Below are 17788 nucleotides of genomic sequence, written 5' to 3' on the forward strand. Positions count from 1 at the left end.
TTTATTGAAAATGTTTTGGTTACTAAAATTTTGTTTGACTTTTGAACAAAAGACAAGAGAGAAAGGTTCTTAGAATTAAAATCGAGATTAAATGGCAAATGTGTTCATAGCAACAAAATCAAACATTTTCCCTTTACGGTCAATACTTTTATTTAAGTGGTTTATTGCACAAAACTTTTTTTAACATTTTTAATAATACCCTAACAGGTTGACTGCTTTAATTTTTCTGTCAAATCTGTTCATATATAATTTGTATCTCAGGTAGAACATTTTCCACCTTAAGTAACAGAAGATCCTAGTAGCAATGGTTCTTCAGATAGTTTTACTTTTCTTACATAATGAGAAGTATAGAGGGGTGCCTACTGGCATTGGCCCAACGAATCCATACCATGGTCTCTGATTCTTTTGGTCTTTCCCTCATGGTAACAAGATGGCCCCTGCAAGTCAAGGGTATGTGTCTGTTTTCAAAACAGGTTTCTTTCTCATACAAGCAGAACCTTCTCCAGATATCCACAGCAGACTTGTGTCCATCTGTTGGCCACAACTGTGTAGGATGATCACCTCTAGTTCCAAGAAAGGTGGAGAAGTGAAATTGTAAGCCTTTCCAGACTTTCTAATAGAGGTAGAAAAGGAAAAGGGAATTAGGAATAATTGTGAATCAGGGAACCAATACTTGTGCCACTAGTTACAAATATAGTAGATATAATTTACATTTGAATCTTTCCTGTTATGTCTTGAGAAGGCTGATTTTTAAATGTCAATTTAATAGTCCAAGTTGTTGTTTTACCATAATTTAAGCATTCTCTCATTGTTGGATATCTAATGTTTTCAGTGTTAATCCAGCATACAAAATGCTACCATGAATGTCTTCATTGTACATAACTTTTTGCTTTGTTAATGTTCCGAAGAGTAGGGTTGCAACTTGTACGAGTCTTATCAGTTAATATTGCATTTGAAAACTGAGGTTTTAAAAATAAGGAATTTTATTTCTCATCTGATAATTCTGGTATAAGTTCAGGGCTGGTGCAACCACTCATATATTTTAAGTGTCCTGGCTGCATCCAGATTTCCCTTTTATCAGTTTTAATGTGTAGCTTTCATTTTTTTAGTCATGATATGGTTGCTTTGCTGTTGTTTCACATCTGCATTCTAGGAAGGATAAAAAGGCACCATCTTGCCCTGGCTGGTGTGGCTTAGTGGATTGTGCCCTGGCCTGAGAACAGAAAGGTCAAAGGTTCAATTCCCAGGCAGGGAACATGCCTGGGTTGCAGGACAGGACCCCAGTAGGGGGCATGTGAGAGGCAACCAACTCATTTCTCTGGCACATTGTTTCCCTCCCTCTCTTTCTCTCTCCCTTCCCCTCTCTCTAAAAATAAATAAAAACTTTTCTTTTAAAGCACCATCTCTTCTTGGGTATTTCAGAGGAGGAACGCATTATAAGAAACTCACAACTTACATTTGCCAGAGTTAAGACATTTTCTAATTATAAAGTTGGAAATAGTAATTTTTTAGCTGAGCACATTGCCACTATCAAAAATGGAGTTTGTTAGAAAAGAGGGGAGATGGGAATTATTGGGTAGGCAGCCAGCAGTGCCTATCATAAAGAGTTTAGATTTCCAACCTATGCCACAACCAGCTGTGTTACAGCCTCATTTTTTTTTGTTGTTGTTGATTTGATGCTAGGGGGAGAGGGGCTCCTAGGCATTGATTTAATAGAGGTAAAGTGTTGATTATTATTTTAAGTTTACACTTCTTTCATAACTAGTGGCTAAACATATAGTTATATACACTACTCACAGAGAATAAAATTCCTGAGAACTGGATAGCATAAGAAAGAAGGCAGTTTTGCATGTGCTAAAGACAAGTGGGCCCTGGCTGGTGTGGCTCAGTGGACTGAGCACTGGACTGTGAAGCAAAGGGTCGTTGGTTCAATTCCCACTCAGGGCACATGCCTGGGTTGCGGGCAGTCCCCCAGTGGGGGATACGTGGAGCAACCACACATTGATGTTTCTCTCACTCTCTTCCTCCCTTCCTTCCTAAAAATAAATAAAATCTTTAAAATAAAAAATAAAGGCAAGTGGTATAAGAAATTATTTTAATGTAGTTACAGCTCTATCATCTAGCAAGCTGGAGGACCTTGAATAGGTAACTCAGAACCTGTTTTTATAATGATTCAACATGGCATAAGGATATTTTTCAGGAACATAGAGACAAATAAAAGTAATAGACATTTTAAGTCACTAATGTAATAAAAAAAAAAAGTATGCAAACTACCAGTATGGCCATAGGATTTATTGAGGCATTCACAATTAAAAGTTATCTTCTGATTTTAATGAGGAATTGAAAAGAAAAAGTTCTCCAACTCTTAACAGAGGTAGGAAGCCTAAAGTTTGTTGAGAAATGACAAATTTTAAATATGGAACTTAGAAGTATTATTTTGAAAATAGCTACCAAATGAAGGACATTGATAAAATAAATTAGATTGCACCTATACTTTTTTGTTCACATAAAAGATACATTACTTTCGGTCGGGAGGATATTATACATTTACTAAATTTTGGTAGTACTTTCATTAAAATTTCATTTTAAAATTTTAAAAGATTATTTCACCTGTATGTCTTAGCGGAATAAACCAATTAGAAGCTGACTTACATTAAAATTGATTCAGATTATCACTTCTACTATCTGTTTACAGAGAGAAAAATGTTTTAGAAATTATAGAAAAGTCAGCCCTGGCTGGGTAGCTGAGTTGCTTAGAGCACTGTCCCTATACACCAAGGCTGTGGGTTCAATCCCCAGTCAGTGCACATACAAGAATCAACCAATGAGTGCAAAAATAAGTGGAACAACAAAAACAAATGTTTCCCATATTGCCCTAAAATTTTTATTTACTTGAGCTGTTAGTGTTTCTTGAAAAAATAGTACTGTAATCAAAAATACTAAGTTAAAATTGTTTTTTTCCTCCAGAAACTATAACATGCCATTAATATGCATTAAAAATCTACAAAAGAGCATGGAGTTCCAAAATGTATTTGATCATAACACCCATTTTTCAAAGAACTTTGAAAAAATTGTAGGTTCTGTCTAGTTTCTTAACTTTTATGACCCTAAAATTTGTGTCAATCCCAGCCTGATGCCTGAGTTGAACTCCCATCCTACAACTGTATTTTAGTCAGATTTGGAAACAATTGACCAGATAACCCTAGCTGTAGCATTCTGCTTTCCCCTTGCTCACCATATGTTGGATTCTACTATGGACTGAATATTTGTGTCCTTGAAAATATATGTGTTCAAGTCCTGACAACCAAGGTGACAGATAATATCAGGAGGCAGGGCCTTTGGGAAGTGATTATCAGGCCATGAGGGCTAAGCCCTCTTGAATGGGCTTAGTGACCTTATCTACCCATAGGGAAGAGTAAATAAAGGAATAAAGATAAAGAAATTAGAAATTCACCAGAACTTCCACACAAGGAAAGAAAAGCTTCAAGTTGAAACTGTAACAGGAGTTAAATATAACAATTCCTTCCTAAAATACTTAATATTCTTTGGCCCTGGAGTCACTGAATTCACATTTAAACTAATCTATATTTAACTTTTATTATATTAATGGATCCTTGTAAAACTAAATTCTATTAAAGTGAAATTATGGTTTTTGAACAATTTAGGTAGATATGGCATCTCTTACACATATACACAATGTATATAATGACACTTATAGAGGCAAAAAAATTCTTAATAAAAATAAATTATAACAAAATAAAGTCTAATTTAGTGTGCTGTTTGCTTTTTTAACAAGTTCATAAAACAAAATCAAAATTTGTTCATTCTTACACAAATGATTCTGACTGGTGCATACTTTTATGCTCATTTATCAAACCCCGAGTTTTGCTTCTCCATCTGTTGTTAAAATACACATCACTCTAAGCAAACAAATATGGTTAAAATAAGGATCCTACATCTTCGTGTTTATGTGAAACCAATTTTTTTCACTCTGAAAGTCTCTTTATCTGCTTTAACTTGGTGTATGTTAAATTAATAAATACAACCTTACTCCTGCGTAAGCATACATCTTTCATTATACAAGTTAGCAAATAGCTTATATCAACACCAATGTCCAACAATGTAATTAAATCACTGCTACTTGAAATATTTTATACAGGAATAATTTAACTCTTTATACACAGCTGCAGTCTTGCACTTCAGTATGTTCTACAACTTCTGTATCATCACCTGAAATTTACCTAAAAAAGAAAACGAAGAATCATTTTGATTTTAGCAACAGGAAAAACAAGTCTAAATATCACTTTTCAGCTTTATTTAGGAAGTTTTAATCAAGAAACTTATTATGTCAAAGTTTTCACAATCATATTCAATAAAGGTAATTCCATTTTTATGAGATGATTATCTTACTAGTGAATTAAGTGCCTTTGTTTCTCTTTGTAATCCTTATATTTTGGGTATTTCACTGCTGATTATCATCATGACTAGAAGGAAATACAGGGAAGCTCAAGTCAATTGTATTCTTGGTTGGTAGCTCTGGGTGAAAGATCTTTTGAAAGTTTAGTGCTAAAAGGCCAACTTTTATCTAGCTTTACATAATAAATATATACTAGAAAACTTAAAAAAAATTTCAACAGGGATATTTGCTATCTGAAAAGAATACATCAGAAAATTTTCCTTTAGAAGTTAAGAATCATCCTTAAACTGTCTAACTTGGATTTCTTGAGGACATTTTCTTAAATCAACATCCATTATGAATTAAAAAATCATTGAGTATGAATATAAGTGCTACATATTACTGCATTAAATGTTAAAATTGGTCAAAGTAAATGGTTTTAGCATTTTAAATGCCCTCTAAGTTAACAGAAACAAAACCAAAACATACAACAAAAAGACCTGAAAAAAATAACTAAAAACATTTGTAAGAAATGTGAATTCAACTTACAAGCAGGCATTGAAGACACTTCAGCTGTTACAATACTTTTTATCCCCAAGTTTGATAAGCCACCTCTGATTAAGCCACATGTAAATGCTAAATACTAAAATGAACAAAAAAATGTAAAAAAAATATTAAGGATTTCCTAAGACAGTAAATCTATGAATAACTGACATTTAGTTAAACCTTACTATTAAGTCATTCCTATTTAAAAAGAAGGGTTGTGGAAGAACTTTTTCAAGAAAGTTCTAATTGTTAGATTTCCCAGCTCCTTGCTACTAAATCATGACCTATTACAAGCTCTGCCAATTGTGTGCTCCAGTTCATGACTCTGAATCTAGACTGAGTGACAAAAGTCAAGCTGGGAACAGGTTAGAATTAGTTCCAGAGGCAAAGAAAGGCAGCTTGTGTCTAATGTCAGTACTGCCTGAAGAATTCTCACCAGATCCTCTTGGTGGAATGACGGGGCGTCTTTCTGGCTGCTTTAACTTCCTGTGATTCTTGCCTGTTTTCTGAGCCTTTCCATCAATTCTTTAAGCTAATATTCCAATCAATCAGAGTTGGTTTCTGCTTTCTGCAATCAAGAATCTTGATTTGTTGAAGACTTATAGTGTGCCATAACAAAAAAATTAATCCAGTTCAAAATATCACTAGTATCAACACTGAGAAACCCCGTCACAGTGACACAAGGAAAGGGAGAGGGACTGAGCTACAGCAGAGGAAGCCAGGACAAGAATAGGAACTAAAAAGCTAATAATCCAAGGAATTTTGGTCACCTACATTTTTGTATTGTTTGATATTCAATAATATTACATATAAATGAATAATATAGAATATTATTATTTTATAATATACATAAATGGGTACTGATAGGCAATTAGATCCAGAGTCAAGAAATTTTGAACTGGAACAAAGCTTAGAGACTGTTTATAATATAGAGATTATTATAATCAGTTTTATTAATGAGAAGACTAAGGTCCAGAGGGGTTATATAACTTACCCACTGTCACAAACCTGTAAGTTGTGAAGCTTAGCTTAACTCTAGATTTAGTTGGTCCCAAGCCCATGTTCTTTCCACTATATCTATACTGCCTTTGTGTTAGATGATTTAGGTATGGACAAATTTTTGCAGATAAATAGGCAATTTATACTGCCTCCAATATTTTAATCACTTCAAAGGAATGCTTACATTAAAACTTGTTATCTTGCCCTGATTGGGTGGTTCAGTTGATTGGAGCAGTGACCTGTACACCGAGAGGCTGCAGGTTCGATCCCTGGTCAGGGCACATACCTAGCTTCTGGGTTCAATCCCTAGTCAGGGCACTTACAGGAGGCAACTAATCAATGCTTCTCTCTCATACTGATGTCTTTCTTTCTCTGTCCCTCTCCTTCTCCTCTCCACTCCCCCCTGCCCGCTTCCTCTCTAAATATCCTCGAGTGAGGAATAAAAATTTGTTTAAAAAAACCTCGTTATCTTTCTTTAACACATCTACTTATTTATCGACTCCTGTATGATTGAAAAACAAAAACTACACAAAACCCAGAAACATAGATATACTTAACACAAAACATGTATTTTTAGAAACAATGTTAACTGTATAAAACAATTTTTTAATACAAAGGAGATTATAAGTATAAACACTGAGGTCAATAGTTTTGCACAGCTAATATAAGTTTTATAAGCTTGAGTATCTTTTCTGACATATCTGCTATATTCAAAAATGCCCATTAATCATTGGCATTTAGTTATACTGTTTGTTTAATTGGTTTTCATAAGCTTATTTGGCTACAATTTAATGTTATTTTAACATGGTGAACATCCGTATCATACTTCATAGCAAAATTTTTAAACAAAAGGAAACAACCATAAAACCTATTTTATTGTTTTTTAGATCTATTTCTTTCTTTTTTTTAGAGACAGGAAGGGAGAGAGAAAGAGAGAGTGAGAAACATGGATGTGCGAGAGATACATCAGACCAGTTGCCTCTCACACACCCCCATCTGGGGACCTGGCCCGAAACCTAGACATGTGTCCTGACTGGGAATCAGGCCAGTGACCTTTTGGTTCACAGGCCAGCCCTCAGTCCACTAAGCCACACCAGCCAGGATGTAAAACCTATTTTAAATTCAAAAGTCTGTTGTGCCTGGCACTGTACTTTTCCCTATGGTCTACTCTTTTCATAATAAAAAAAAACCCTCAATCTTCTATTCCACAAAATACCTTAGATGCATGTTCTAAGTACTGTTTTCCTGCAGACATCTGAGTAAGCAGACGAAATTTGTTGTCCTGAAGTACATAGATGCCCTGTTCCAAAAACAAAAAACACATCCAAAGTCACTGTAGTCTGCAGTCCTTAAAAATTACCTCTTGAAACCAATTTAAGAGCTAAGTTATTAAAACTCCCTTTTCCATTAGTCAAATTTTCTTTAAGTGAAGGAGTTTCACGATGTTCAAGCTGAAAAATTGGTCAGCATTTTTTAACACTAATATTTACTCAATGCTTTAAATACTGCACATACGAAGATGCATAAGACATAGTCCCTGTCCTTAAGTCACAGTGCAGTGTAAAAGAATCAGAACTAACTTGTCCAGGTAAAATTAGCAGTTGTATATTATTAACTCCTATCTATAAAGCCAATAATCAGTCACTGCTTCCCATCAGCATTTTAAGTGCTTCCAAGCTCAGTTTGGTAGTACTATGTGAAAAAATAAATTCTACGGGTAGCTACTACATACATTTTTTTTCATTTTTTAATAATGAAAATCCATTCTAAATATTTCCTTGAGTGATTTTAAATGCATCGTTTTCCATGCAATCTATTAATTTTTATATTAACAAAATATTTTAATAGCAAATATTAAATAACACAAGAGTTAAATATGCTCTATAAATTAGACTTCAGAAATTACTCTAAAGATATAAATGTGATATATTTGTGGTTCTTCTTATTACTACCACTACAAAAAAATAACTAAAAAACCAAATCCTAAAACCTTTATCACTCTGACACTGCTAATTTTTAAAACTTAAAATAACTTAATTGGGGGGAAAGAAACAGCTATCATTGCTGATAATTCTCCCTTTGTCTTTATTCACTATATGCTATTAGAAAAAAATTAATGACTTATTAATAACATGTAAAAAAAATTACAAACTTGACTAGAAGTTATTTTAAATTTTAAATAATAGTAAATCACTAAAATAGGACATTTCTATTAAGTTAAAAGACTTAAAAAAAAGTCTTATCTAAATACCTGATGATTTGTCCTTAGGTTGTCGATTTGTTTCTTGAATACTGTAGTCCAGAAATCTTTACAAATGAACTTCATGATATCTAACTCATCCTTGAACCTTGCAGTATCTTTTGTAAACCTAAAAAGATCAACTAGAAGTAATTCAGTATTTTTTTCCACAGAAAATAGGAAAGATCAATTGTTAACTAATTTCCAAATACCAGAACAGCACTGAATATTGACAGTCATAAAGTGATAAGCATGAAGCAAAGCAGACCCCATCACAATGGATTCACATCCTGTAATACAGTTAGGGACTAAAATTGGTCTGACAGTAGAATCTAACAGTAACCTGCAGTTTTAGATACAATTCATTTTAGCCAATCAAAAAAACTGAGCATAACCATGGTCTTGTTATATAAACCATAGAGTGCACCTATTCAGACAGTGAGAAAGAAATACTAAAAAGAATTGTTCTATAAATTGAAAGATGATTGCATGCATAAACAGACTATAAAGTACTTGCATCCCTATGCATTCAAACAAAATTACATTTAAGTGAATGAACCTACGGACCTTAAGTAGAAAATGCAACAAGATTTTAGATAGTTGTTTCAGTACACCAAAGTTTTCAGGGAAAAAAGTCTAAAACATAAAATATGTTATTTTCTTCAAATATTAAAACATAAAAGTTGACTGAGTTAAAATAACCAAATATCTAAAAAGATACTTGCATTTGTGAAATAAAGACCAAAATTTGGGAATTAAAATTCCAGTATCTCAAGTTCTATGCAGTCTTTTGAAATAGACCATCTTTGCTCATAACCTACCTGGAAGAAAATTTTCAAATCCAGACTGCTCACCTTTCTATCAATCCTTGTCCCACTCGAAACCCCATGTTTTCCAGCTTAGTAATACAGCGTCCATTTTCCTATTTTAAAAAATAATAGCTTTGAGTACTTTTAGAATGTAAGAATGTTGATATTCAAAATTGTTCTAAAATGTTAGCTAAAAAATTAATGTTAGTATTTATACTTTCTTCATTGAAACATTTAAGAAAAAAGTGAATTTTCTTTTTTTTTTTTAAAGATTTTATTTATTTATTTTTAGAGAGGGAAGGGAGGGAGTAAGAGAGAGAGAGAGAAAGATCAGTGTGCGGTTGCTGGGGGTCATGGCCTGCAACCCAGGCATGTACCCTGGCTGGGACTCGAACCTGAGACACTTTGGTTCCCAGCCCGCGCTCAATCCACTGAGCTACGCCAGCCAGGGCAGAAAAAAGTCCTAATCATTTTCATAAAGCAATAAAATAAACAGGGAACTATTGCTTATTATTACTTTTCAGAAATCCCAAAGCCTCTTCCTAATTATTCTCCCCCTACAACATTTTTTGTGTTGTGGTTTTTTTTTTTAACATTTTCAACAATTCCTCTTCTCTCCTCAGTTATAAAACTTTGTATTAGGAGCATCTGAGATCTCCCAGCAACTGTCCTCAGTTTTGGCTCAAATAAACTCTTAAAAAATTCTCTATAAAAAACAACTTGGGCCCTGGCTGGTATGGCTCAGTGGATTGAGCTCGGGCTGCAAACCAAAGCATCGCAGGTTCGATTCCCAGTCAGGGCATATGCCTGGGTTGCAGGCCAGGTCCCCAGTGGGGGCCACATGAGAAGCAACCACACATCGATGTTTCTCTCTCTCTCTTTCTCCCTCCCTTCCCGCCTCTAAAAATAAATAAATAAAATATTTAAAAAAAAATAAAAAAAAAACAACTTGGTATCACCTTTGACTTTTTTCTGTCAGTCATTTGCTTTGTGCTATCACTAATTTCTATTGTTTCTTGTTTTGATTAAAATGTCTCTTAGAGTTATACAAGCTCTTGTATAACTAGCTCTTGGTGTGTCTAAGTTGATGACCCCACCATTCTATGCCTGGAATCCTGCAATTGCTTTGCTCTTCCTTCAACAATTTCATTCAGTCTTAAGGCTTAAAATACTGTCCCTATGCTGAAGACTCCCCAAATCCTCTGGATGACCTACAAAGACCTATCCCATCCAGACCCACGCACCTCTTGAACCCAACCTTCTACTCTTGTTCACTCACTCCAATCCAGCTGCACTGGTCTCCTTGCTGTCCTTAAACATGCCAGACATGCCCTTGTCTCAGGGATCTTGCATAGACAGCTCTTCCTCCAGATATGCACAAGACCAACTCCCTTGCTTTAAGCCTTCTCTCACATGTCACCATTACAAACAAGGCCCACTTTAACCATTTCTTTAAAATTACAGTATCATTCCCCTTCAGCAACTCTCTATCCTGGTGATTTTCCAAGTGTGGTTCTCCAGACTAGCAACACTGATGTCACAAGGAAACTTGTAAAAATGACAAATCTGGTAATCCCACACCCAATTTACTGAATCAGAAACTGGGTGTGGGGTCCACAATCTGTTTTAAGAAGCCCTCTAAAAGTGATTCTGATGTCTCATCTCACTTCCCTGATTAAGCTGTCTCCAAAGAACTTTTTTTTTTTACCATATGACATACAATATATACATTTTACTAATTTTATATTGACATATTCCTCCATCCCCACACTGCTAGAATACAGCTCCAAGAGGGTAGGATTTTTTATATATTCTGAAGCCTGTTCCTCTCCTACTAAGAAGTACATCACAGCCTTCATTATTTGCTGAACTTTCTTCTAAAGAACCATGTACTCCACTTATGGGCTGTGCCTAACTATATTTCTAGTACAGACTTTATTGAACATGGCTATCTAGAGGTCCCATAGGCCCCTCAAATTAGGCATATTTAGCTTGTTCTTCCTCCAGAATTCCTTAACTTCATTAATGTCATCACCATCCACCTAGATACTCCAACCAAAAAGCTTCCACTGTCTCTACCTCTCTGCTCCCAACCTCTCCACAGACACTGCAGTCCAGTCCTGTGGAATCTACAACTACATATTTTCCAAAATCCTTCTCTCTCCATCCTTACTGCTTAAGTTAGCCCTTATCATTTCTCTCTTGGTTTTCAGCCAGAGCCTTCCAACTGATCTCCTTGTCTCTAGTTTTCTTCCTTTGATTTATTTTCTGTAGTTCTGGTTTATACTTTCTAAAAAACAAATCTGCCCTGGCTGGTGTGGCTCAGTGGATTGAGCACCAGACTAAGCTGGTTGAACTCCCAGTCAGGGCACATGCCTGGGTGGCCAGCCAGGTCCAGGGGGCGGGGTACATGAGAGGCAACTGCACGTTGATGTTTTTCTCCCTCTCTCCCTCCCTTCCCCTCTCTCTAAAAATAAATAAATAATTCTTTAAAAAACAAATCATGTTAGATTTCTACTGGATCTTCCAGCATTTCCTCCCCTTTCTTCAAAGTCCAAACTCCTTAGCATGACATTACGTGCCTTTCCTTAAACGGTCCCTGGCTAGTTAAGCAGAATCACTAACAGCCACATATCCACAAACATCCTTCCTTCTACCACTCTAAAATTTCTGCAGCAAGTCCAGATTTCCATGCTTTCTTCTTCTTCCATACTTTTGTAAATGCTATCCCCTAAACTGTTCATCTTTTAAATTCAGCTCTAGTATAGTATCACATCCTCCCAGAAACCTTCCCTGATACTCCTTTGGGCCTTAAGCTTGCCATAACACTGTACATATGCTTATTATTGTACCTATCACTATCCTTGGTTTTTCTGTTACTCTCCATACTCATTCCCAAACATGCTCGGGTGGAATGAGCACCTGTAAGTCAGGATGCTCTTTGTAGAACAATCTACTCTGTAGAATCACCCAGGAACATACTGATTAGCAGGAAGTATGTTTATATAAGTAGACATTCTCAAAGACTAGCTATGATCACATGAGCTTTTAAAATAAGTCCTAGTAAATACCTTCTGATGTTACTACTTATTCATTCCCTTTGGCATATGTGAGTGCCCACTTGTAGGCACCAAATTTTTAAGAAAATTAAACCTGGAAATATTTTATCCATTAACTTTTCTTTTAAAAAACTTACTCTCAGTAAAGGTAAACACTCAATTATTCAGTTTTTAAAGATTTAATTCCTCTCTAACACGGTTTGAAAATCACTGATTTGGAGGGTAAGAACATTGGTCCTTATTTCATTTCAAAACTTACAACTTTATGTCTAAAAAGATATATAACACCCCTTCTTGGAGAAGAGGATTGTGTGTCATTCTTTTACATTTTGAAGCACACTAAAAGTAGAGCCAATAACACAACAAAGTCTTTTAAAAAAATTTTTACTGATTGATTTTTAGAGAGAGAGGAAGAAGGGAGTGAAGGAGGGAGAGGGAGGGAGGGAGGGGGAGAGAGAGAGAGAAAGGGTGATTTGTTATTCTTTTTATTTGTGCATTCATTGGTTGATTCATGTACATGCCCTGTCCAGGGATCAAACCTACAACCTTGGCACATGACACAATGCTCTACCAACTTAGCTACCAGGCCAGGGCCACAATGAACCCTCTTACACCCTGATTCCAATATGGATTCTAATCATCAAGACTGACACATAACTTTTTAGCCCTGGCCAGGTGCTAAAAGGTTGTGGGTTCAATCCCCAGTCAGGGCACGTACCTAGGTTTTGGGTTCAGTCCCTGGTTGGGGTGCCTATGAAAGATAACTGATCTGTTTTTCTCTCACACCAATGTTTCTTTCTCTTTTTCTTTCACTTTCTCTTTCTCTTTTGCTCTCTCTCTTTCTCCACTCCCCCTTCCTCTCTTTAAAATCAATAAACATATCCTCAGGTGAGGATTAAAAAAAAAGACTACCACATAACTTTTTAAAAATCATTTTGTTTATATGCACTTTACGTTTTCTAGCCACCCTAAACAAATTGCAATAGAAAAGTTATTTATAGTTTAAATCAGTGATTTCAACCTTTTTCATCTCATGGCACACACAAACTAATTACTAAAATTTTGCAGCATACCAAAAAAATATTTTTTGCCAATCTGACAAAAAATAGGTATAATTTTGATTCATTCACACCAGATGGCTATTGTGTTGGCTGTTGTCATATTTTTTATTTGAAGATCTATGGGAAAAAGAAGTCAGTCAGTGCCCCTGACTAGTCAGGTATCACATGTTTTAAAAATTCTTGCATTAGGGCCCACCCAGGGATGCTAAGCTAGCCCTGGCTGGCATAGCTCAGTGGATTGAGCACAGGCTGAGAACCAAAGTGTCGCAGGTTCGATTCCCAGTCAGGGTACATGCCTGGGTTGCAGGCCATGACCCCCAGCAACCGCACACTGATCTTTCTCTCTCTATCTCCCTCCCTTCCCTCTCTAAAAATAAATAAATAAAATCTTAAAAAAAAAATTCTTGCAGCACACTGGTTGAAAATTGCTGATTTATTCTTTCTACTGGATGCATGGTCTCTTTTCCTTGTAAATGCAATACAATAAACAATTTAATAACCTAAAAAACAGAAAATTACACCCAGATTCCAATATGGATTTTAATCATCAAGACTGGTTTAAGTGATTCAAAACTTATGAATTTCTTTTCTCATATATGACTAGCACACCTCTTAAAATTACCAGTCATGATTACAACAGCTCTGTTTTCCTTCTGGGTCAATACATTAGGGAAAAGAGAGATTTAAAAAAAAAGATGATTTTCCTGGGCAATGGCTGGAAGAGAGAAGAAATTGGAAAGAGAAAATGAAGAGAACTGAACACACACATTAGAGGTTGGGTGGAATAGGGATAGTACAATAAAGGCTGAAAGGGTATGCTACTAATAATTATTGTTGGGGAAAGCGAAGGCTAGCTTAACACAAACAAAATGTTTGCTACTCATCACTTAACACAGATGCTAAACATTAATAACTACTGGTTGTTGATAGTAAAAATTTGTAACTTGAAAATAATCTCTATTACAGATGGATCTGAATAACAAGAGAATTTGCTTCATTTCCAGTACTCTTTCTGATGTCTTCCTAATGATAGCTACTAATTCATGTCCATCTGCCATAGACTGAATTTTTGTGTCCCCCTAAAATTCATATATTGAAATCCTAATCCTCAATGTGATGGTATTAGGAGGTGGGACTCCTGGGATGTGACTCCATCATGAGAGTCCTCAAGAATCAGATTAGTGCCCTTAAAGTAGAGACACTAGAAAGCTAGCTAGTCCCCTTCTGCCATGTGAAGATACAGCCGAAAGACATCTATGAACCAGGAGCAGAATTTCATAGACACAGATTCTGTTGGCATCTTGATCTTGAACGTCCCAGCCTCCAGAACTGTGAGAAATAAATGCTTGTTGTTTATAAGCCACTCCATCTATGTTTTTTGTTTGTTTGTCTTATAGCAGCTAGGACAAAGAAACTACCCTTCTTATAGTTTACAAACTGGCAATACCTTTTCTAGATATCCTATATGCATCAGAAAATTTCAGCTTGTCCAAAAATACTTCATTATTTTCATCTCTTTTATCTCTTCTCCCTTATTCCTCTCCAACCAATCCAGCTGCTCAAGCTAAAAACCTAGGGATAATTTTCAACTCTCACTCCTATACTTAACCAAGTCCTAGAGATTCTACCTCCTATTTCTCAAACTTGTTCACTCCTCTTCTTTCTATCCCTGTCTTAATTCAGATCTCCATCATCTCCTGCCTGGGTGCCTGCAATAAGTGGATCTTTTCACTACAAGAATCTTCCCTCTCCAGCCAGCCCCTCTTTCTAAAACACAAGTGGGTCAGGTCATTCTCCTTCTTAAAAATCCTTTTTTAAACAATTTTATTTATTTATTTTTAGAGAGAAGGAAAGGGGTAAGAAAGGGAGAGAAATATCAATGTGTGGTTGCCTCTCATGCGCCCCACACTGGGGACCTGGCCAGCAACCCAGGCATGTGCCCAGACCAGGAATTGAACTAGTGACCCCTTGGTTCACAGGTCTATGCTCAGTCCACTGAGCTATACCAGCCAGGGCCCCCTTCTTAAAAACCCTTTAAATCTTCCACCAAGAGGTCCAAATTCTTTAATCATACAAGGCTCTTTTTGGTTTTAACTCTCAATATGTTTCACTCTCCATCCTTCAATATAGTCACAATGAAATATGCATACTTAAGTATATTTAAATACTTAACACTCTCTCATATCTCTATGTCTTTCTTCACCTTTGCCTAGGATGCTTTTCCTACCCCCACTTCCACGCCTCTTTATCAACAGCATTGTAGAAAGGGCTTCTAACTTCACATGACTTCGGAATTTCTTATTTATAAAAGGTCTGTTTCAATGCCATGATTCTATACCTAATTACCATCAAATACCTTAATTATCCATTAAACCGCTATTCCTCAACAACAGTGAGACAGGGATTTTATTTTATTCATTTAGCAGTGTCAGACCCACAATACAAACTGAGTATTTTCTGAATGAATCAATGCGGGAATAAGGACTGCCAGATAGAAGTAAACCTCCACAAGGATGGGGCCATTGTTTCCTTCATTACTATATCACCAGCACCTAGAAATTAGCTCTAACGTAATAGGCACTAAATATTTTTAATTAATTTGTTTCCTAATTATAGTAATGCCTGCAAACTTTCTTTTGCTCTGACCTCACTTTCATTAGGCTTCTGTATTCGGGTTGCGTGAAGTGATATTAAGGGTTTGGGATAAAGGAGGGAGGGACAGCATTCTCAGGCTGGAGCAGGTCTGCGCAGTGGGTGGCTCAGAAGTGCTGGAAATGGCAGAAGAATTAAGTAAGGAACCCTGCCGTATACTATGGTAGAGATAGCTTTAGTAAGAAAATCTGCAGCCTCCAGGACACAGGTATGGAAATAGACAAAAAAAAAAAAAATACCAAATAGTAGACAATGCTAAAGAGGAGAGGATAAAAGACCGGAGACAGCTGACAGGTTCTATGACTTACGACACCTGCAGGTAGACCCGCTTGTCTACACATTGTGAGGCCTTGGGTGGCAATGGGACAGGGGTTGAAAGAACGAACTGTGGGGAAAACAGAGTGTCACTGCAATAGGGTCTCAAGGGCCTGTGGCAGCACTCACCACCTCCCCCTGCTCCGCGGACTTGTACACTCCAGACACCATCTCGTTATGGAGAAGCAAAAACAACGCCTCGTCCGCCATTTCCTGCTTATTCTTGCAAGCTCTGGTTTTCGGCTCCTGTTTGGGTCAGGCTCCCGGGTTCCGGTAAAGCGCCTGAGCGATTTGGAATGCGCCGCAGCTCCCCTAGTCCGTAGACGTAGACAGTCCCTCGTTGCTAGGAGACCGAGGAAGTCAATTAGTTTCCTTAAGGCTGGTACTGGAGGGAGCCCAGTACCGGGTGAGTCCACCCCAGGGCTGCCAAGCACTCCGGCCAAACAAGAAAGTCTGACAGCTGCCGGAACCAAATCAAACCAAAACCAAACCAAACCAAACCCCCGGAGACCCAATCCGGCCTCTGGGCTGCGGGGGGGGGGGGGGTGTGGAGACGGAAAAAGCAACTTCCGGTTCCGTCTAGCCCGGCGTTCAGGCAGCTCTATGATTACAGAGTTCCTCCCCTAGGGTGAACGCTGGTACCACCGTGATAAGGCGGAGGCGGGCGGCATGGGATAATGCATAAGGAGCTACCACTGCTTCCTCTGTGTTAACTTCCTATGAGTTAGATGAACCGATAAGAATGTCTAGTTGCTTCATCAAAAAGCGTTCGTTTCCTACCATATGTTCAATATGAAAAGTTGTAGAAAGTGTAAGGAGCATTTGAGATCTTGCTTTTTAGCATGTCAATTTGGCTCAAGTACTTATAAAATTCTCAAAAAAGAGAGTGAATATATCAATTTTCATGCCATACATTTTAGATACAATGAGAAATCATCCCAATCCATACTGGATTAAACCTAGGTATGCAAAAAGCTTTACAGCCATTTTGCCACCAGGAAGTTTACTAGAAGGGATGTAAGGGACAAGGGAGTAAGCAAAGAACAAGATATGCTTGAACCAGAAAACACAAATTAATCTGAGGATTAGGAGAATAGGAAAAGTGCTAAAGGTTTCAGAAAAGCAACTGTCATTGTGGAATGAAGTTCATAAGAATCTGTGACACCCGACAGGTGAAGCTCTGTTGGTTGGGCACTGTCCCACAGAGGGAGAGGTAGCAGGTTGGATTCCCCATCAGGGCACATGTCTGGGCTACGAGTTTGTCCCAGGTTGGGGCGCTTAGTGGAGACAACTGATGTTCTTCTCTCACGTGGATGTTTCTCTCTTTTTCTCTCTCTCTCTAAAAATAAAGTCTTTTTTAAAAAAGCAGTGACAGATGTGAAAGAACTACAAAGGTGCAAATACATATGTTAGATGAATGCACCTCTTAAATTTGGCAAGTCTGACATAAATGTGTTGCTTAGCATTTGATTAGATCTTTTCTTAGTAATTGACAAAGCAGATTTTTTTCCAATAAACTAATTGCTTCCCCAAAATTAACATGCTGACAACCTCTCGACACCTCGTATCCTTTCACAGGAATGTAAGATCATGTTCCATAATCAGAATTATAATGGCCCTTTTTCTATATGTCCCTTCCAATGTTTAGATCAGTTTATTTGATCATTTATGATTTGTGGTCACTTATTATTTATGATCATTTATTATTTGTG

General features: G+C 36.8%; 1 protein-coding gene across 5 annotated transcripts; it reads right to left on the reverse strand.

Annotated features, from left to right (window-relative positions):
* Nucleotides 1–125: 125 nt before the first annotated feature.
* On the reverse strand, nucleotides 126–16604 carry TRAPPC6B (trafficking protein particle complex subunit 6B). Of its 5 annotated transcripts, none has more exons than XM_045848495.1 (7): nucleotides 16206–16604; nucleotides 9035–9102; nucleotides 8193–8310; nucleotides 7158–7241; nucleotides 4946–5039; nucleotides 4231–4241; nucleotides 126–613 (listed from the first exon to the last, which is right to left on the reverse strand). In XM_045848495.1, exons 1-7 carry the CDS (start codon nucleotides 16284–16286, stop codon nucleotides 332–334), a joined length of 738 nt encoding a protein of 245 aa, XP_045704451.1. In that variant the 5' UTR covers nucleotides 16287–16604; the 3' UTR covers nucleotides 126–331. The 5 variants fall into 5 exon arrangements, with proteins under 5 accessions (XP_045704451.1, XP_045704453.1, XP_045704454.1 ...); XM_045848497.1 differs by having other exon boundaries at nucleotides 8193–8323; nucleotides 16206–16278; XM_045848498.1 differs by lacking the exon at nucleotides 16206–16604 and having other exon boundaries at nucleotides 8193–8323; nucleotides 9002–9103.
* Nucleotides 16605–17788: the final 1184 nt, after the last annotated feature.

Source organism: Phyllostomus hastatus, unplaced genomic scaffold (assembly GCF_019186645.2).
Source record: "Phyllostomus hastatus isolate PE091 unplaced genomic scaffold, TTU_PhHast_1.1 phas_contig_62, whole genome shotgun sequence".
Lineage (NCBI taxonomy): Eukaryota > Metazoa > Chordata > Mammalia > Chiroptera > Phyllostomidae > Phyllostomus > Phyllostomus hastatus.

What these genes read in the sequence shown, in the direction of transcription:
- TRAPPC6B (XM_045848495.1), bottom strand. Translation starts at nt 16,286, where the DNA reads ATGGCGGACGAGGCGTTGTTTTTGCTTCTCCATAACGAGATGGTGTCT. An exon ending in CCGCGGAGCAGGGGGAGGTG is followed by an intron (nt 9,103 to 16,205) that starts GTGAGTGCTGCC and finishes TTTTTAAAATAG; the next exon opens with GAAAATGGACGCTGTATTAC. An exon ending in ACTTAGAACATGCATCTAAG is followed by an intron (nt 5,040 to 7,157) that starts GTATTTTGTGGA and finishes TGTTCATTTTAG; the next exon opens with TATTTAGCATTTACATGTGG.